The sequence below is a fragment of the Psammomys obesus genome, unplaced genomic scaffold, assembly GCF_907164565.1.
Source record: "Psammomys obesus unplaced genomic scaffold, mPsaObe1.curated_primary_1811, whole genome shotgun sequence".
Lineage (NCBI taxonomy): Eukaryota > Metazoa > Chordata > Mammalia > Rodentia > Muridae > Psammomys > Psammomys obesus.
In genome coordinates this window covers 16,009,819-16,029,887 of record NW_026596051.1, presented here as the reverse complement: position 1 = coordinate 16,029,887, position 20,069 = coordinate 16,009,819, and the positions used below count along the sequence as shown (strand labels likewise).

The window sequence follows — 20,069 nt, the reverse complement described above, 5'->3', positions numbered from 1 at the left end:
GGGGGGGAGCGGAGCTGCAGGGGGGGGTGTATAAATAGGGAATGGGGGACGTGCATCCTCCGCTGGGTGAGGGGGGGGCGCTCGGCACAAAGAAAGTGGAAAGTTTGCAGCGCTAGGCGGCCTAGGCTAGGGAGCCCGGTGCGCACGTGCTGGGCCGGGGCCACCGAGACCCCCCACGCCGAGCTCGCATTTTTTCTTTCTGCAAGCTGGGGGGGGTGTTGTTGGTATCGCCCCCTCCTTCTCCTCCCCCCCCAGGGGTGAAAGTGCAAGAGGAAGTGCAGCCGCTGCCATCTTTCCTCCGTTCCGAACGCACGGAGCCTGGGGCCGCAGCACCGCCGCTCCGTCGCCACCCGCGCCTGGCCTGGGGAAGGGCCCACCCTGCTGCCGCCACCAGCTCGTTTCGGCCGCCGCCTTCGCCGGGCTCCAAGACCCGGCCTACGCCACCGCCCCCGTGTGCGCCGACTGCCGCCGCCGCCTTCGCCTTTTGTTTCCTTTGCTCCGGCGCCCCCGCCCCGGCTCGCGCTTTGCAGGGGACGCAGCGCGCGCCCCCAACGGGCCCGGGAAAAGCCTCGGAGCGCGCGCTTGCGCTTGCGCGGCGGACCCCTCCTCCTCCCCGCGCGCTCGCGCCTTTTGGCTGCGCGCCGGCGCCGCCTGGCGGGCGGGAGGGGAGGTGGCAGCCGCGTTTACAGGAGGGGCGCACCTCTTCGCTCGTTTACCCCTTGGAAGGTAGACCGAGAAAGGGAGGCGGGCAGGCGGAGAGCGAGTTTAGCGCTGGGCCCGGAGGGGGGGCGGGGTGGCTATGTGGGGGACAGTGCACCGCTGGGTCTAGACCTTTTGATTAGGGCAGGGGGCGTGTGCGCTCGGCGCACCTGCGAGGACTACCGAGCTCTGGGCCGCACGTGCCGGGAGTGTGACTCGTCCGCGGCGCAGTGCTTTTTGCTGCCTTAGGGAAGGGACTAGGGACTGGGGAGTGCCCGGCCCGGCTAGTGGGGAGGGGGCAGCGGCCATGGAGCGGGTCAACGACCCTTCCTGCGGCCCGTCGGGCTGCTACACCTACCAGGTGAGCAGACACAGTACGGAGATGCTGCACAACCTGAACCAGCAACGCAAAAACGGCGGGCGCTTTTGCGACGTGCTCCTACGGGTAGGCGACGAGAGCTTCCCGGCGCACCGCGCAGTACTGGCTGCCTGCAGCGAGTACTTTGAGTCTGTGTTCAGCGCCCAGTTGGGCGACGGCGGAGCTGCAGACGGTGGTCCTGCTGATGTAGGAGGCGCGGCGGCGGCTCCGGGCGGCGGGGCTGGAGGCAGCCGAGAGCTGGAGATGCACACCATCAGTTCCAAAGTGTTCGGAGACATCCTGGACTTCGCTTACACGTCCCGTATCGTTGTGCGCCTAGAGAGCTTCCCCGAGCTCATGACGGCCGCCAAGTTCCTGCTGATGAGGTCGGTCATCGAGATCTGCCAGGAAGTCATCAAACAGTCCAACGTGCAAATCCTGGTGCCCCCTGCCCGGGCTGATATCATGCTCTTCCGCCCTCCTGGGACCTCCGAGTTGGGCTTCCCTTTGGACATGACCAACGGGGCAGCCTTGGCAGCAAACAGTAATGGCATTGCTGGCAGCATGCAGCCCGAGGAGGAAGCTGCCAGGGCCACAGGTGCAGCTATTGCAGGCCAAGCTTCCCTGCCTGTGTTACCTGGGGTGGACCGCTTGCCCATGGTGGCTGGACCCCTGTCGCCCCAACTGCTGACTTCTCCATTCCCCAATGTGGCATCCAGTGCCCCTCCACTGACTGGCAAGCGAGGCCGGGGACGCCCCAGGAAGGCTAACCTGCTGGACTCCATGTTTGGGTCTCCAGGGGGCTTGAGGGAAGCAGGCATCCTTCCTTGTGGCCTGTGTGGAAAGGTGTTCACTGATGCCAACCGGCTCCGGCAACATGAGGCCCAGCACGGCGTCACTAGCCTCCAGTTGGGCTATATAGATCTTCCTCCTCCAAGGCTGGGTGAGAATGGGCTGCCCATCTCCGAGGACCCTGATGGCCCCAGAAAGAGGAGCCGGACCAGGAAGCAGGTGGCTTGTGAGATCTGTGGAAAGATCTTCCGTGACGTGTACCATCTCAACCGGCATAAGTTGTCCCACTCAGGGGAGAAGCCATACTCCTGCCCGGTGTGTGGTCTGCGGTTCAAGAGAAAAGACCGCATGTCCTACCATGTGAGGTCCCATGATGGGTCAGTGGGCAAGCCGTACATCTGCCAGAGCTGTGGGAAAGGTTTCTCCAGGTGAGAATGTTACCCTCCCCTGCTCCCTGCCGTGTACTTAGTTCTGTCTCCTGAGACAGTTCGTTAGGATCTGGGGATGTGGATCTTGTGGGGGTGGAGGTCACTGGACCTTAACAGAGCGTACCATGTTAAAATATTTTAAGATCCCCTTCTTGGGATGGTGTGGCCAAGAGCTGCATCTGTCCCTTTGGGCAAGTTCTCGGGCCCCAGGGTGCCCTACTAGCCTCACCCACCGGGGGCCTGTGGGAAGGGGCCAGATTCCTCAGGCCAGAGCCATCGGGCCTCCCCATTCTCCCGGGTTCCCTTTGTGTTTCCGGCACCAGGCGTGGGGCCCCCTCTGGGGGCGGGAGGCTGGGCTCCTCCCTCGACTTTCCCCGCCTGAATGGCTGCGGAGGGAGGGACTGAACAAGTGCTTCTGGGACTCCTCACACTCCAGAGGCCCAGGTCCTCCACCAGTTTGAGCAGGCCGGCCTGCCGCGGTAGGCTCCAGCCTTGCCCCTCACGTGACCTAGGATTGAGAGGCATAAAGCTGGCTACCCAGGGCTGTTTTGCAATAGTAATACTGGAATCTGATGCGCTCTGACCTGGTGGCTCTAGAATCCAGTGAACCCACAGGTCCTCCGTCTGTTCTCAAGACAGAACAGAAGGCAGGCCCTCTTCTCAACTTTTAGCGAGCCTTCTTGGGAACTGAGGACTTGCCTGGGAGCAGAGGGTTGTTTTTTTTTTTTTTTTTTTTTCCTTCCCCCCTCAGTTTGAGAATATTGAATAAAAGGCTGGTTTTAACTGAAATCCTGAGAACCTTGTGAGCTTACAGAATTCCCTCCTAGGGGCCCCAACTACGATAACCAGTCTTACCGGTCAGACAGCCCCTGCCCACCTGCTCTGGCGGGCATCTGGCTTGCCAGCCCAGCTGGGGACTTAGGGCTCCATCCCTGGCCTCTGGGGACTGGATTCCACCCGGGTGGCATTCATTGGCTGCTGTGGCAGGAGAGGCTGGGGGGAGGGGAACGCAGAGCTTCTAAGGGGCTTTAGTCTGGACAATGAGTCCCACACCCCCCCCTCCCAGAAAGGCCGGGCTAGGCATCCCAGCGTCTTTCTAAAGCTGCTGCCTCAGGTCCTAGGAATCATTGAATTTCTGCTGGGGGTGGGGTGGGTGGAGTGAAACATTTGCTTCCCCTCCCCCCAGGGGGGAAATGGCTGAGATGCTTGGGCCCTTGGAACCAGAGCTGGGTGGTGATTTTGTCTTTGTCTTGCTGGGGTGGAGTCCTCCCCAGAAGGGGGGTGGAGACAGACTGGCCAAAGTTTGGCCCATGTTTTTTGTTGTCTTGTTTTTTAAAGTATGTTGGTATCTCTTCCAGGCCGGATCACTTGAACGGACATATCAAGCAGGTGCACACTTCTGAGCGACCTCACAAGTGTCAGGTAGGGACCTTCCAGGGAGTAGTTGGGTGGAAGAATGTTGCTGTTCTCCCTGCCTTGGCCATGAGCAGCTGCTGCACTGAGCCAGCTGAGACCACTGCTTTGCACACACCTCCCACCGTCTCTCCTCTGTCCTTTGTTCTATACCCGGCCCCCTGTGCTTCACCCAGGGCTAAGATCCTCTTTCTTGGTCACTTGGTTCTGGTTTCCGCAGTCTTTGCCTCCATTCTGTTGCTTTGCTTTCCTGTCCTGGTGTTTTTTGGGGTTCGGTGGCTGGTGGGCTACTCTGCACAGGTGCTGTCCTGGTGGATCTGACACCTTGCTGGGCCTGGCTGCTGGTTCCCAGTAGTCTGTGTGAACTGTAGGGGTTTCACCAGGGCTTCTGGTGGCCCACTCAACAACTCTTCCCCTGGTTTGAGCTGAGTGGGAACTGCTGGGTTCCTTCAGTGGAGAAAGCATGGCAGTAGGAGAGGCTGGAGGTAGGGAGAGGGTGGTCCCATCTCTAACACAAACTGCAAGAGCAGGGCAAGGCATTCTCTTCCAGTGTGGAATTGTGTAAGGAAGGCTGGACTGGATTTTCTCCCGCCAGCTCTGCTGGCACCTAGAAAATGAGTTTTCTTTCTTGGCCTCTGAGCATTTCAGTGTGATGAAAAATACACCATGTTTCTTGGTTGTTTCCCCTCTGCTACAGCAAGTGCCTTCAACAGACTTCAAGACAGTGTCATGAGATACTCCTGCAGCCTCTGACAGGGACAGTTGCTTCCCCCAATTTGTTGGCAAGGGCAGGTTCAGGCAATTATTGGAATGAACAGAGCTCTGAGGACTAAGGGGCCAACACTGTTCACAGATGCATGGCTAGGCAGCCTATCCCAAGGATGCTGCCTCGATAGGCCTTCAGGGATTTGTCTTTGCCTTGCTGCTTTCTGCCTCTCCCTTCTCTGAATTCTCTTGTCGAGGAGCACATTCTGACTCCCAGGTAGTGTGCTGAGCAGCCCCAGGCAGGATAGGAGGAGCCCAGAGGGCAGTGGGAGTGTGCCCAGTGGCCTGGGGGGGTAACCTGCACTCTCTGCCCTTTTTCCAGGTGTGGGTTGGGAGCAGCAGCGGCCTGCCGCCCCTGGAACCTCTTCCTAGCGACCTGCCATCATGGGACTTTGCCCAGCCTGCTTTGTGGAGGTCGTCCCATTCAGTTCCTGATACCGCCTTTTCCCTCTCTCTAAAAAAGTCCTTCCCAGCCATTGAAAACCTGAGCCCAGCACACTCCAGCAATGCTCTCTTCTGCCCAGCCCCACCGGGATACCTGAGACAGGGTTGGACAACCCCAGAGGGCAGCCGGGCCTTTACTCAGTGGCCTGTAGGCTAGCCTGAGTCCTCTTGGAAAGGTGCAGGGCAGTGGTGGCTGGCCGGAGACCCCTCCTTTTGGGAGGGGCCAGCAAGATGGTTCCTGCCCACCAGTCCCAGATTCTCCCAAGATGTCCTAAAGTTTTTCCCAGCTTGAAGCTCTCAAATAGTGATAGCTAGGAGCACCTATCTGAATGCCCCCATAGCCTCCATATTTCTTCCTCAGTATTTGTCTTCCCTTCCCCGACCTCAACAGGTGATAACCTGGGTAGCCAATCTTGTCTGGGGAACCTGAAAGTTGACAAGTTGTCGGCATTAAGCCCCAGCTTTCCTTCCCCTGGCCTCACTTTCACCCTGACTGGGGTTTCTGGCCACCCTTCTCCCACTTGGGAGTCACTCCACCTCCAGAGAAGCCTCCTACACAGCTTCAACTAGGGTCGGCCGTGCTGCTGCACTCTTCTTTCTCACAAAGGTCCTGCTTACATTTCTGGCTAGTGAGTTAGATTCTTATGTCTGAGGTTTTTTTTTTTTTTTTTTAAATAGCTGGTCTGCTCAGAACTAAACTAACCAGTAGCTTTGTATTGTGTTCATGACTTTAGGAGCTGACAAAGCAGATAGACACCCCCTCCCCCTGGTCCCCTTAGTGTGTCCCTTAGTCCCTGCAGACTCTGCTGGGAGATCAGGAGTGATGATAAAAGATTTCATTCTAACATTTGAGGCTTTGTGTGTTTTGTCCTTGGTCTGTCATAACAACTGGCATCATTGTCCCTTGGTGTATGAGCCAGCTCCTGCCTGCCTCTGCCATTCAGCACACACTCTCACAGACCTGATCCTGTAGCCAGAACCTTTAAAGAGGACCCAGCAAGGAATGTGCTGGCTGTCACAGTATAGGTTTGGTTAAAGTGCAGGCACCTCCTCAGCCACCAAGGATGAAGGGGACTGGCTACTCAGATTGATAGAAAGGCCTTTTGGAGGTAAAGGCTTGAGTCTCCTTATTGGTCTACATGCTCCAGCCATTGTCCTGGCCTGAAATTCAGCCAGAGCCAAGAGGCTGGAGTGTCTTAGCTCTCTCCCATTGCTTCTGGTGGCCCCACATCTGAGGTTGGTTAGACAAGGATGAGTTGGGGCTACACTCAAGACAAAAGGGCTAAGCCCAGTGGAGCTGGACTTCCATGTGTTGCCCTTAGATTTTTCTTTCCTGGGTGTAGGAGGCTTTGAAAGATGCACCTCATGGCTTCCAGACTGCTGACTGCTGAGGCTTCTGGGGTTGGGGTGTGAACTAGTGTTCTTGGGGTTCTGCTCAGACTGAAAGCTTGAGGAAATGTGAGGTGGGCAGTGGTGAGTGATGTCTCCTGACAGTAGCAGACTGTGAGCCTGGCTGTGGGCACAGTAGGCACTTCAAGCCAGGAGGAAGCCACACTGCTGGTGGTTCCTTTTAGGGCACCTCTGTTTACTCCATGTCTGCAGGGTGGGGAGTTCTTTCTTCTGAGTCTCAGGTTCTGGGTGTCCTGTTCTCAGCCCCTTTTCTTCTGAGTCATGTGACCAGCCTCTTTTGTGTTCCATGTTGTCTGAAGTTCTGGTTGTCTCAGACTTGGACTTACACACAGAAAAGCCAGGGAACTCCATGGGGTCAGTCACACAGGGACACCAAAAACTGCCTTAGTTTGGCTTTGTAACAAGGTAGTAGTTTCTGTGGTGGCTAATTATGTTTGCTCCGGGTCAAATTAGCCCTGTTTCTTGAGAGATTATCAGTGGAGGACAGGGCAAGGGAAGCCAGCTGCATCTGCAATTTTAATTTTGCTTAGTTAATCCCCAGATATTTAATCCACTTGGGGATAATTGAGGATTGGCTGTCCATTATCTTGGGTACCAAAGTATGACAGGGCAAAGCCTTTAAAGGAAAAATCCTAATGGTTGGCAAGAAGAACACGGTATCTTTCATCCTCAGGCTTCCTCCCTGGAAAAGAGAAGACAATACTAAATACTCTCACCTGGCTCATAGTAGGTCTTTTGAGTTCTGAGGCTTAAAATTTTCTTGGTGGTTGAGATGGTGCAAGCTATTAATCCTAGCACTCAGGAGGCAGAGGCATGTGGATCTCTGAGTTCAAGGCCAGCCTCCACAGAGTGAGTTGGAGGACAGGTTAGGGCTACATGGTGAGACCTTGTCTCAGAAAGCAAAGCTCCCACCCCCATCCCACCCCCAGGCTGCAGAAGTTGGGTCACTCTTGGGTATTTGGCAGAGCCAGCTCTTGTCCCTAGATAAATGAACGCATGTACAGTCTCTGCCAGGGTGTTTATGAGAGCCCTTGCTGTGGTTTACAGGTTGCTAGGCTGGGTGGAAGAGTCTGTGAATTCCCCCTTCTCTGTGGCATGTCACAGTGTCATAATGCTGTCCCTGTGGGTCCTCCTGTGACTGTGAGAACAAATACCCAAGATGCTTTCTGGGTTGCCATGGTGCTGGAGTTTGCTTGCACTATCTTACCCCAGGACAGAACTGGACACCAAGTATGTAGGGTCATTGTTGACACTTTCTTTCATGGGATGTACCTGTGCTGACTTTAGAACGCTAAGGCTTAGACCTGAGGCTGCTCCTCAGCCATCCTTATCCTCTGAGGGTTCCTCGTAGGATGTATGTCTGCCCAGCTATAAACTGCTCAGGATGAAAAGACCCCTGTGTATTTGGAGGGTTGCCTGAAGACTGGTCTGGCCAGGTGTTTAGATCGCTGCTTTCTCTAGCACCCGAGTCTTGTGCTTTGGGCAAGTTCATTTTCTAAAGTTAACGTCCTTGTTTGTTTAACGTCCTTGTTTGTCACTGGATTAAACAAAACAGAAGAGAAGAGTCACTGGGATGGGTTGTGAGTGCCACTTACCTGTGACTACAGGAACAGGGAGGCTAGTGCTGGTGCACATTTATCTTGGATTGAGGAGGCAAATGGTGGGGGCGTCTTCTTTCTACCTTCACAGCACTGCTATCGGCTTTGTGTTTTGACTGTACTGTACGGTGTGTGTGTGTGTGGTAACAGTGTTCAGACACTCACCTTGAGATTTCAGGTTATTAAGATCCACTTCTAAACAGGAAATAGAGGCAGCTCCAGTTCTAGCAAGTTATGGGGTGGTACCTCTTCAGTGGATTACAAGCAACACCCTCAAATGTGAGAGCTGCTTTCTCTTACAGTCCTAAAAGCCGAGAGCACACACACAGAAGAGAAATGAGTCTGGTTTGACTTTAGCCCCTGAGGCATCTCCATGGAACCAAAATAGCTTGAAAGCTACTGGGGTCTACCTCTTTTCATGGCTTTGTGACATTCTGTGCTCCCCAAGGCACCCCAGCCTTTGCATGCCCCAACAGAGGAAGGGATGTTGGGGAGAGATAACAGCTAGAGAGCTAGATGCTCATTCTTAGAGTACAGATCCTGACAGGTCATAGCTGGACTGCCCAGCTGGGAGCTGTCCTGGGTTGTACCTTCCCATGGCTACACATTCCTAGTGTGTGAGGGTCAACGGCCCACCTTGGAAGGCTGCTTTATAGACGAACTACATAAAACCAGTGTCTCTATCAGTCTGAGCTTAGAGTGTGCTCAGTGCTGCAGGCTGGCCTCATTGTCCTTATTCTTAGCATCGCTTCCCCACCATAGCACTGCACAAATGCTCTGAATGCCTGCAGTCTGCTTTCTCCAGTCTCACATTAGCAGAACTGATACTGTCATTTATTTTATGAGCTGCTTTTTTTATTCACGTTACAAGAATATTACAAAGTGTTATCTTTGTACTTTGTCTTGTCGTTTCCATTTTCCTGTGGCCAAGACGAATGTCATATTTGAATGAAGTGGGTACATTGGATTTTTTGTATAAAGTGGTAAGGGGAAACCCAGAGCTGGAGAACAGGAAGACTGGTTTATGTGCTGTACCTCACTCATACTGACTCAGAGCTCCTGAGTCAGTGCTTTGGGGTTAACAGTGAGTAGATGTGGAGGTGCACACCTGGGTCCCAGCACTCTGCAGAAGGATCTGCAGTCATCTACATAGAGTCCGAGATTGCGTGAGATCCTGTCCCAAAAACCAGAGTGGGGTGTGTGTGAACAATACTTAACTCTTCTCTCATATGAGGAGCATAGGACATAGCTGGCCATATTTTGACCTTATCTGAGGTAAAGGGCCAATAATTCCAACTCCTGTATCCAGGAGAAGGCACTGTGGGGAGGAAGGGCAGCTAGCTAGTTGGCATTGTGAGTAGAGCATTAGCTGAACCATCCAGCTTTCTAAAAGGACTGCTTTCGCAAGCTGACCAGAGCAGGGTTTTGCTTCCTGGAGTACTCACTCAAGTATGAGATGTCTGTTGTTTCTCATTCTGTTTTCCTTTCTGCACTCAGACCTGCAATGCCTCTTTTGCCACTCGAGACCGCCTGCGCTCCCACCTGGCCTGTCATGAAGACAAGGTGCCCTGCCAGGTGTGTGGAAAGTACTTGAGGGCAGCATACATGGCGGACCACCTGAAGAAGCACAGCGAGGGGCCCAGCAACTTCTGCAGTATCTGTAACCGAGGTAATTTCCCCACTCTTGCCTCACTGCAGAGGATGGGCCTGATCTTGTGGGGAGCCCACCCTCCCTACTGAGTGAGAAATGCCCTCACCCAGGTTGTGAGCACATTACTCAGCTAGTTGTTTGAAATCTCTTTCCTTTCTAAGAGGCTTGGGTGCTTAAAAGGTCCCAAGAGACTTAATAATGGGAATAGAAGGAAAGAGGTAATTCCCAGCTTGGGGTCAAATACACCTGCTCAAGTGGCAGGATGGATGAATTCACAAATACATTCAACGGAGGTTGACTGGGAGTCATTAGCCTGTATGGGCTATAAAAGGGTCGTGCTGCTCACTCACTGGTATGTGAGATTCAACAGCCAGGGAACGAGGAGATGAACGAGAGAAAACTTCCTAGCATAGGTGTTTAAAAGAGATTCCAAACAGATTGTGGCCTTGACAGAAGCGGAAGGTGCTCTAAGCAGGGCCGTGTGCTTGAGGCTGGCTGGCCTAGGTGGTGTGTAGCTGGGGCAGTGGGGTTGTGTCGGGTGCACTCCGGCACCTCCCTCAGGCTGCTGGGTTGAGTTGGCTGCTTGCAAGTGCTGGAAGTTTGTTTACAAGCACAGTGTCTGTGCTGAGGGGGTTGGGGGGTCAGGGTGGCTATTGCGTGAGCTTCTTCATGGTTGCTTCTTTGGCCTCCTCCTATGCTTGTTTTGGCTAGTTGGGCATGTTGCTTGTTGTTTCCTGGGGCACTCTTGTGTCATTGTTTTTGTAAGTCTAGTATATGACCTAATAGCTTGAGCATCGAACCAGGAATCAGGAGACATAGGGTTCCAGCCCCTCGCTATATAGCTTTGGGCTCTCCTTGTCTTGCTTCTTCTTCTTAAAAGTGACTAAGACTCTCCCCCTTTCCGTCTCATGGGGTCGCTCTGAGAACCCCAAAAGGAGGTAGTTGAGCGTTCTCTGGATCCACAAAGAGTTGCACCTTTGGGATGCCGCTCCTTATGCTGTAAAATGATAAAATGGTTTGGTGCTGCTTGCTGATAGTCTGGTTTGGATGAGGCACAAGACCTCTGCAAGGTGCTGTCTCCATAGGTCCCAGAGTTCTTGATGGAGGCACTCTGCCGGGTAGGTGGTTTTCTTGGAGTGTTGGAACCAGGTGCTGTCTAGAGATTACATGCACCCACCTCAGATTTGCTTTGCTGGTCCTGAGTATCGATACTTGTTCCACTAGGAAACCTGCTGTGAATGCAAACACAGAGCCACTAGCTGCTTCAGCTGTTTCTTCTTGTTTCCCTCTAGGAGAAAACAGTGATGGTGAGGGCCAGGAGTGTTAGTGGGATAGTCTTGACTGGGGATGCTGCAGTCCTAGAAAGCTGGTTTCTTGCTTGCTTCATCCTAACCTGGCTTCCAAAGAGTACTCCCAACTAGCTCTAAACTTGCCACAATGCACCATCAATCAGCAGGACTTTGTCAAGTTTCCCGTAAGTTACCAGTCCTGGAAGTGGCCCAGTGGGCAGAGCTGAGAACTGGTAAAAATGGTAAAGGATGTTAATGATAAAGCCGGAAGTCCAGCCTAGATGAGGGGATAAGGCAAGAAGGGGACGGCAGACTCAGGGCTCTGGGGAGCCCAGGGGAGGACAGCAGGGGAGTTAGCCTAACAGGACAGTTTTCAAAAGCCACAAAGAAGACTTAAACAACAGCCACAAGCCATGTGACTAGGGTGTGGCATTCAAAAGAGCAAAACCAGAGCTCACCAAGACTGTGGAGGTCTCAGGTTAGAGAGCAGTCCGAAGCAAGAAGACCTGCTCCTCCATGTCTAACTCACAAGAGAGGATTGTAGCCTTTCTCAGAAGAGGAAAAGCTGGATGCTGTCTCTGGACTCATTCTTCGGCAGAAATAAGAGAGGACCAAACAGCAACAGCTGCACACAGATGCTGACAAAAGAACAAGAAGCTGGAAGAAAGGCTCTTTTTCTGGAAGAGGATGAGGGGCTTGTGCCCCTGATGCTGTCAGGCTTAAAGATGGCATCTGAGAGCTGGGGTTGGGATTCAGTGGCATGTCAAGGCTTTGACTTCAGTCCCAGCCACTGCAGAATAGTCTCAGGTAAAACTGAATCAGGCTAATGTATGGGTGTCTTCTGAAATCATTCAGTCCCAAAAATGCTTTGTTACATTTTTTAAAATTTTTATGTATATGTGTGAGTGTATGTATGTATACCATGTGCAAACAGGAACTCATAGAGGACAGTGGATCCCCTAGAACTGGAGTTATAGGTGGTTGTGAGCCATGATGTGTATGCTAGGAACCAGAAATAGGTGTTTTTACAGAGGAGTGCTCTTAACCACTAAGCCATCTTTTCAGCCTTACCATGAAGTCCAGGCTGCCCTCAAAGTTGCCTTCTTGCTTCTAATCTTTGCATTTGGGAGACAGAGGCAAGAAGACAGCTCAAATTCCAAGCCAGCCAAGGCTACATGAGTAAGTAAGGCCTTGTCACAAAGGAGAAGAGATCAGGCCTAGTGGCCTACTCCTGTGGCACTTACAAGGCTGAGACAGTAGTATTCTTACGAATTCAAGGCTAGCCTGGCCTAAATAGCAAGTACCAGCCAGCACCGTCTATCATAAAAGAAAACAACAAAAACCAAAAACACACAAAGAAAACTTCTTCCTGTCAGATGACCACACGGGTAGTGAGGTAGTGCGCTGCCATTCTCCTGCATTGGCACAGTCTTAATGCACTGTTGCATTCGACCCCTCCAGGGTTTGGACAGAAAAATAGGGCCCCCAATCTCTGCACGGACATGGACTTGAATGTGAATTGCAGGGATGCCAGGCAAGAAAATACAACTGAAGAACAGTGGCTTTTTGCCTTTTAACGAACTCTTCATTTCTGGAGAGGGAGAGACTTGCTGTTAGCAGTCACATGGGGGTGCAATGCTTCTGTTAGCTGCTATCATGAGGCCCTACATTAAGCTGCCTCTTTGGTTCTTGGTTAATCAGTGAGTAGGTGGGTGAGCTTAGAATTTCAACTAAATACATCTGGCCTCAAAAATGTGTTGTGCTCAGAAACTTGGCCTCTGTTTCATCCTAACACTTGACTTGCTGAATTGCTGTGTTTAAGTTCTGGGCTTTAAGTGGCAGCTGTGGATCCGGTCCTGCCACTTGCCAAGTGAGTTTGCTATAGATAGTACAGTGTGCAGCCAGGGGAAAGTCAAGAGGATCCAGCCACATAGCCCTCAGAATGCTTTTTAGGAAATGCAGGGTGTTTTTATTGGGTATCTGCTGTATTTTGGAGGTAGCTAGCTCTCCCCACATGGAGTGAATATAATAATTCCTGGTACTTTTTCCCCATTCACTTTGATTGTAGTGGACCTGCTCTGGCATGTCATGAGGAGGGCTTCATACTACTTCAGAGACCCCAAAGGAATAAAAAAACCAAGAGAAAAAATTCCCTTGTGAAGTGGCCGCATTTTATCATCACAAAGCTCTGGTATCTTATGCTGGTTTCCAAGGCCACTGGGCCCTGCTGGCTTGTGTTTAAAGGGCTTCACAGTGCCAACCGAAGGGGCAGGGCTAAGAGCCTCCTTTTCTCCCCTTAGCCTTGCCGACCCCTTCCTGACTGTTAGAATTCTGTCCTCCAGTGACTGGCCCTAAGCCAAACACTTAAGTACAGCCCCAGGACAGCTCCCCCAGCAGGCTAAAAAGCTAGCTCCTGGTCCAGGCCAATATTTGAAGTAACTGTGTTAAGGAAATACTCCCCTACTCCCCTGATCCCACATTTCCCTCTCAGGACTACCACCACCTGTGATCCTCAGGACTGTTAAAGAAGGTTTGCACAGGCCAGCCTTGTTTCCTGGCAGCCTATTCTAACACATTCATTATCCTACAACAGTGGTGATAAACACTATTGCATAAAGTCCAAAGGACTTTTTTGTTATTTTGAAACAACAAGAGAAAAATAGGGTATATTAGTCAGAGTTCTCTAGAGAAACAGAACTGATAGGATGGGGCGGGAGTATATAAATGAAAAGGTGATTTATTAGGATGGTTTACAGGCTATGGCTCAGCTAGTCCAACAATGTGACTACCAATGGAAGGTCCAAGAACAAGAAGTTGTTCAGCTAGATGTTTAGCTAGTCTTCAATAATGATGGAATCCCAAAGCAATAGACTCTAATGTCAGTGAAGGAATGGACTTGCCAGCAAGAGTGAGAGCAAACAAGCACAGATCAAGCTTCCTTCTTCTATGTCCTTTATATAAGCTGACAACCAGAAGGTGTGGCCCACCTCAAAAGACCCAGTTAAAAGTGGGACTTCCCACTTCAAATGATTTAATTAAGGAAAATATTCCTCAAAGGTGTACCCTGTCCCTTGGGTTTTAGTTAATTCCAGGTGTAGACAAGCTGACAACCAACAGCAGCTACCACACAGGGAGAGAAACTGTAAATCTCAGCAGCTGCTGGGAGAAGGGAGGAGAGGAGATAGGCTGTGCTTTTTAAGGTAGGAATGGATGTCAGTTCTGAAAGAATAGTAAGGAAAATACAAAGTTACACTTCTTGAGAGAGAACCCAGACAGAGGGCAGGCTTAGTTGAAAAGATGTGTAAGCAACTGGCCCAGAGGGTATTTCTAGGGCCAAGACACAGATCCAGTCAAGAGACCAGTGGGTAAGGGCCAAGTTCTGATAGCATATACTTCTGGGGTTGGAGTGAGTCCACGCTCTGCTGGTTGGTGGCCATACATGTTACATGTGACAAAACTACTTCACCACACTAAGCCTTTTATTTGTCCCTCGGTAAACGAGTATAATAACAACTTACAGTGGTAGAGCGGGAGACTCTGTAGACTACCTAATGCAACACGTTGGGTTCTGACACACCATCAGCATTTAAAGGGAAAGTGGTGAGCTGAACAGTGGTGGCACACACCTTCAGTTCTAGTACTCAGGAACCCTGTCTTAAAAACAAACCTCAGCACTTGGGAAGCTGATGCAGGGCGATGCCACAAGTTTCAGAAAAGCCTAAGTCACCGAGATAGACTATGCCATTAAAAAAAAACAAAACCAAAACAGGCAAATGAATGACTGCTGTGGCAGTTCACACTTCTGTTTTGTTTTTGAGACAGACTGGGTTTTTCCTGGGTGTTGGGACTGAAGGTGTGCACCCCATGCCCCCTCCCCCTCGTTTCACACTTTGTTGTTTGTTTTTGTGACACAGGGGTTCTCTGTGGAGCCGTGGCTGTCCTGACTCGCTTTGTAGACCAGATTGGCCTAGAACTCAGAGAGATCTGCTTGCCTCTGTCTCCTGAGTGCTGGGATTAAAGAAAGGCGTGCGCTACCGCCTTTCTTTTTAAAAATCAGATTTTGTGCAGAAGTCACACAGTACATTTCTGCCTTTAGCAGGGTGATCTCACTGTGATCCTGTAGTTTTAAAAGGGAACAAGGGGCAGGTGAGATGGCCTAGCGAGTGAAGACTCTTGCCACCAAGCCTGAAGACCTGAGTTCAATGCCAGAAACTCACACGGTAGGAGGGGAGAACAACTTCTACAAGTTGTCCTCTGACCTCCCGCATCCCCCTAGTAAATAAATAAATGTAATAAAACAAGCTTAAATGGAAGCAGAAGTACCTGAGGAATGTGCACAGATCTAGAGATTAAAGGAACAAAATTAGGGCACTGACACCTCAAGTGAGCCTTACACTAAAAGGCTTTGGTTCCTGCTAAAGGTCCTTTCTGATTCTTATCTATGGTGGGATTCAAAGGCATACCTCTTTCCTCCGAAACAAGTCACTTTATTGGCCTGCCTGATTTTTGTGGCTGTTATCCTGGCGCCTTGGGACATTTGTGGAAATTGGCCCAAGATCTACTCTTTCAGCCTGAGATACTCCAGTTTTAAAATGACCAAAGCATGAGGAGTAAGGTGAAGACTACTGCAAGACAGCCGAGGAATAAGGTGAAGACTACTCCAAGACAGCTGGAGATCATCCTGAGTGTACTTGATGGATGATCCAAAACCAAACTGAGAAGACCACTATGGATATCAAGAGATGACCATGATGCCACAGTGTCTCTGTTCTTCAAAAGGTGGAATCAGTTCTTAAATCATTGTTCTGAAGGTGGAAGTTAAACTAGAGCAACAGGTAGAAGGAAGGGAACCCCTGGAAGTGCTTCTTTGGGATTTCACTTTGTCTCCCTCCATCGGTTTCCCCGAAGGCAGGCTTCTGCTGGCTGGAGGCCCATGTGCTTGTCTGACCACATTTCTAGCCATGGTCTTTGCAGCTGACATGGCCTGTGGGACATCTACTCAAACCACCTGGTACAAGGTACTAAGCAAGCCCAGGTGGCTGGCCTGAGCCCTTCATTGTAGCCTTTACAGAGAAGCTGACTCATGGACAGTGGCATTCTCCATCCTGACCTCATGCCTGATGTGATTGCAGATGTTTTTGAGCCAAGGAGAGATCCCCTTCCAGGTGCAGCTGACCAGGGAATGCTAGCCAGATCTGCCAAAGAAAAGGCATGGGGAGCAGAGACATATCTCTTGCTGGCTGTGGGATCTCATCTCCTTTTGTCTTGTTTAGGTTTCTCCTCTGCCTCCTACTTAAAGGTCCATGTTAAAACCCACCACGGTGTTCCCCTTCCCCAGGTCTCCAGGCACCAGGAACCCATCCTGAATGGGGGAGCAGCGTTCCACTGCACCAGGACCTATGGCAACAAAGGCAAGCGACCCCTTGCTCTGCACTTTGCTTCTCTGCGCAGACTGTGTTGTGGGGGCGCTGGGCCGGGTGGTGGGGAGGCAAGAATCGCAAGCTCTCCAGGACAAAATTTACTATGGGTATCTCACTCCAGAACAGTGAGTGAGGCTTTAGGGCACTGCTGATCCAGCCTGCCTCCTCTTCCCCAGCCTTCCTTCCTTCCTCTTGGCTAGTCCCCATTGTCTAAAGCCCTACAAGGTTGCCCTAGGGCAGGAAGAGGAGCACTGCATGAAGAGTTACTCTGGGCCTAGCCACTGCCTGTGGCCCTGTGCGGTGGTACGGAACTGTTGCGGACTGCTTTCTCCTTGGTTGATCCAGTGGGTGGGTAGGAGCCAGTGGTTGGCTTCTTCCATGATCCTGGTGGTTGGTTGCCGTGAATAGCCCTTTCCAAAGAGCCCCTGGCTGCATTTGTGAGACGCATGGCAGTAAACTATTGCCTCTGGTGTGGAATTGGTTTGACAAGGGTTTCCAGGCTCACTGTTATCTTGTCGGTTCATGTTGTTTGGGATGTGTGTCATGTTGTTTTGCCAGGGACATGGCAGATGGTAGAGATGGCATGCTCGATGCTCCCATCACAGACCTCCCATCTTGGCATGGCTCTCTGGACCCAGGCAGGAATCTGGTAGTTTGTAAGAGACCCCGGTGTGGGCCCAGGCAAGGTAGGGCAGTAAGAACCATCTCTTGGTCTAGATGGGGCTATCCAGCTGATGGAGTTGTTCCGAGCTGCTTTTCATTTGTGTACTTTGGCTGTGTGGCCCTGGAAGGGTCTTTGCAGAGGTGGAAAGGTAGGCCTTGGTATAAGGGTTGGATGGTTACTGTCTGAGCCATCATCTGTAGGATGGCATGGTTCTAGTTCTGCCTGCTTTGTGAAGGTAGCCACTGGTCACTGCACCTACTCAGCATAATCTGAACAGTTTGACTCCCAGAGGCACCTAGGAACTGGCAGTCTCTGGGTTGTCCTGGGCAGAAATGGGAGGGATTCCCTCTTGGCCTTCCTTCCTTGAAGCAGGCCGAGATGATGGTGAATTCTGCACACACATCTGCATGGAGAGTTTTCCGTGAGGGAGGCTGGTGGCCCCAGGGCACTGTCATCTTGTCCCCATAGGCATTCCAGGCTCCTAGAGAGCCCAGCCAAACCTCCATGTGTTCTGCCAGGTTAGTTACTGGCTGAGGCTGGCCCTCCAGAGCCTGTGAGCTGGCCTCTTGTACCCTCTCCAGGAGGGGCAGCCCCAGTGCCTGGCCTCATCTCTTCCCTGTTTTGTTTTTTCATAGAAGGCCAGAAATGCTCACATCAGGATCTGATTGAAAGCTCTGATTCCTATGGTGACCTCTCGGATGCCAGTGACCTGAAGACACCAGAGAAACAGAGTGCCAATGGCTCTTTCTCCTGCGACATGGCAGTCCCTAAAAACAAAATGGAGTCTGACGGGGAGAAGAAGTACCCATGCCCGGAATGTGGGAGCTTTTTCCGTTCTAAGTCCTACTTGAACAAACACATCCAGAAGGTGCATGTTCGGGCCATTGGGGGTCCCTTGGGGGACCTGGGCCCTGCCCTTGGTTCACCTTTCTCTCCCCAGCAGAACATGTCTCTCCTTGAGTCCTTTGGATTTCAGATTGTTCAGTCAGCGTTTGCGTCATCTTTAGTGGATCCTGAGGTGGACCAGCAACCCATGGGGCCTGAAGGGAAGTGAGACATGCTGCGTCCCCACAGAACAGCCGTTGGGGACTGCTGGGAAATGCTGTGAATGCGCAGGGAAGTGATGTCTTTGGGTTCTGTAGCTGAGAGATTTTTATTCATTTCTAACCCCCATCCCTGCCCCTGCTCTGTTCCCTCCCTGTCTATCACCAACCCCCTCCCCCGTGGTCTTAGAAATAGACTCTAATCTGATACTCTCTGCAGATATATCTGCAAGACGCGGTATGGGACGAGGTCAGAAAACACTACATAGGCCTCTAAGGTAGCACCAGTCCTGGTTTCTCTAGTGGTCTGGAGCCAGAATTCCTGGTGCTCAAATCTTGGTGATCCTAAACCTCAACTCCAAGGCACTCTTAGACCTTGGTAGTTCTGGGCCCTTCCCACTTCTTTCCTCATTCCCCCTTCCTGTCCTCTCTAAAGAAATTACCGTAGGGTCTCTACCCTCAATGGCCAACTATTCTTAAGGAAGCCAGAAACCTACAGCATCCCCTGGACCATAGGGTATGTGTCCTCTGAGCCCTCTGAGGTTGACCCTGGTCTTCCTGAGCTACTGGACACTGCCAGGACAAGCTCATCTACTGAGGACACCTCTACCACAAATTCCAGTTCTTACTTGATTTTAACCATTCAACTTGCTGTTGGGTTTTGACTCTCTAATTCTTATTATTGTTATTTTTAGGACCAGTTGTAGTGAATTGCTACTGAAAGCTACCCCAGGTGACACAGAGCTCTTTGTAAACCGCAGTCACACATTAGGGTTAGTATTAAACTTTGTTTAGATGTACCATAATTAACTTGGCTAGTTGTTTGAAGTCTATGGAAGAAATAGTTTTATGAAAAATTTTAAAAAAAATTTCAGTCTGATCAGGAAGAGGTTTCAATGGTGTTGGGGGCCAGGAAGGTGGAAAGCCTCAGGTAGAAATTGTGTACCTTGATTGTGTTACACTTGAGCAAGCCCAGGTGGACCTTGTGATGTGACTTGATCTGATCAGACTATATTAAAAACATTAGTACGATATTCTGCCTGCCCCCCTGAGTCCAGTTTTTCAGCTGTGTTTGGGGGACCTGGATATTAGCAGTCTGTGTTCCCTGTCCAGGAGGGGCAGTGAGTGGTTCCCAAGAGAGCTCATTTCTTCTCCATTGCAACAGTTCTAGTATGCCTGATGGGTAGATGTTCCCACCAGAAGACTTCAGTTTATAGGACTCACTAGCTCAACAAACACCCAGCCCTTATCTTCACTGCTTGTGTGTCAGGTATGTTTCAGACTCTGTAATGAATTAAGTAGCCCTAGGACTTAATGGGAGAGACAGTTAACAGGTAAGCAGATTTGTACATGGCTTATGGGTAATGAGAAATATAAGAGGAAAGACAGTGAAAGTTAGGGGTCAATGACAACAGGAGAACAGAGAAGGTAGGGTGGCCCAGGAAGGTGTGAAGCAAGAGTTAGGGTTCAGGAGGAGACTCAAGGCAATGATCTGGAACGGGAGAAGAACATTATGACCCGCCCCCGACATTACCTTGCCTGTTTTGCTGTTCATTAGTTGTGAATGTAAGAAGAAAAGACATTCCTTCTGAAGACATTCTTAGTTCTGTGCCCTGGACACCTCCTGGCCCTTTCCCTGAGTGTGGAGGTGGGAGTGGAGAACAGCACACAGGACAAGAGAGTTGAGAAGTGAGTCTGTGTGTGCATGCCTGCAAATGTCTGTGCAGATGAGCACCTGTGGAGGCCCAAGGACAGTCTCCAGTGTGGGTCTATGGAGCCATCCAACTTTTTCTTTGTTTTTTTAATTTTATGTTCATTGGTATTTTGTCTGCATGTGTGTCTGTGATGATGTCAGAAACCCTGTAACTGGGGTTACATGAAGGTGTGAGCTGCTGTATTGGGAACTGAAAGCTGGGTTCTCTGGAAGAACAGCTGTGCTTTTAACCTCTGAGCCATCTCTCTGGTCCCCACCTTGTTTTATTGCAGGCCCCTGGGATCCACCTGTCTCCCTAGTTCTGAGATTACAAGTGCACACCACTGCTGGGTGTGGTGGTACACATCTGTAATCCTAGCACTCAGGAGGCAGAGGCAGGCG

General features: G+C 51.2%; 1 protein-coding gene across 5 annotated transcripts; it reads left to right on the top strand.

Moving 5' to 3' along the window:
* The first annotated feature begins 60 nt into the window (after positions 1 to 60).
* Patz1 (POZ/BTB and AT hook containing zinc finger 1) lies at positions 61 to 19,008 on the top strand. Of its 5 annotated transcripts, none has more exons than XM_055624026.1 (5): positions 63 to 2,277; positions 3,636 to 3,699; positions 9,405 to 9,576; positions 16,121 to 16,258; positions 17,567 to 19,008. In XM_055624026.1, the coding sequence occupies exons 1-5, from the start codon at positions 1,007 to 1,009 to the stop codon at positions 17,983 to 17,985; spliced, it is 2,064 nt and encodes a 687-aa protein (XP_055480001.1). In that variant the 5' UTR covers positions 63 to 1,006; the 3' UTR covers positions 17,986 to 19,008. The 5 variants fall into 5 exon arrangements, with proteins under 5 accessions (XP_055480006.1, XP_055480001.1, XP_055480005.1 ...); XM_055624030.1 differs by having other exon boundaries at positions 16,186 to 16,258; positions 17,567 to 17,669; XM_055624029.1 differs by lacking the exon at positions 16,121 to 16,258 and having other exon boundaries at positions 705 to 726; positions 1,061 to 2,277.
* The last annotated feature ends 1,061 nt before the right edge of the window (positions 19,009 to 20,069 follow it).

Bases quoted from the DNA above. Each gene is read 5' to 3' on its own strand.
- Patz1 (XM_055624026.1), top strand. From the start codon at position 1,007: ATGGAGCGGGTCAACGACCCTTCCTGCGGCCCGTCGGGCTGCTACACC. The intron at 2,278-3,635 runs GTGAGAATGTTA...TATCTCTTCCAG, and splicing joins TGTGGGAAAGGTTTCTCCAG to GCCGGATCACTTGAACGGAC. The intron at 9,577-16,120 runs GTAATTTCCCCA...TGTCTTGTTTAG, and splicing joins CTGCAGTATCTGTAACCGAG to GTTTCTCCTCTGCCTCCTAC.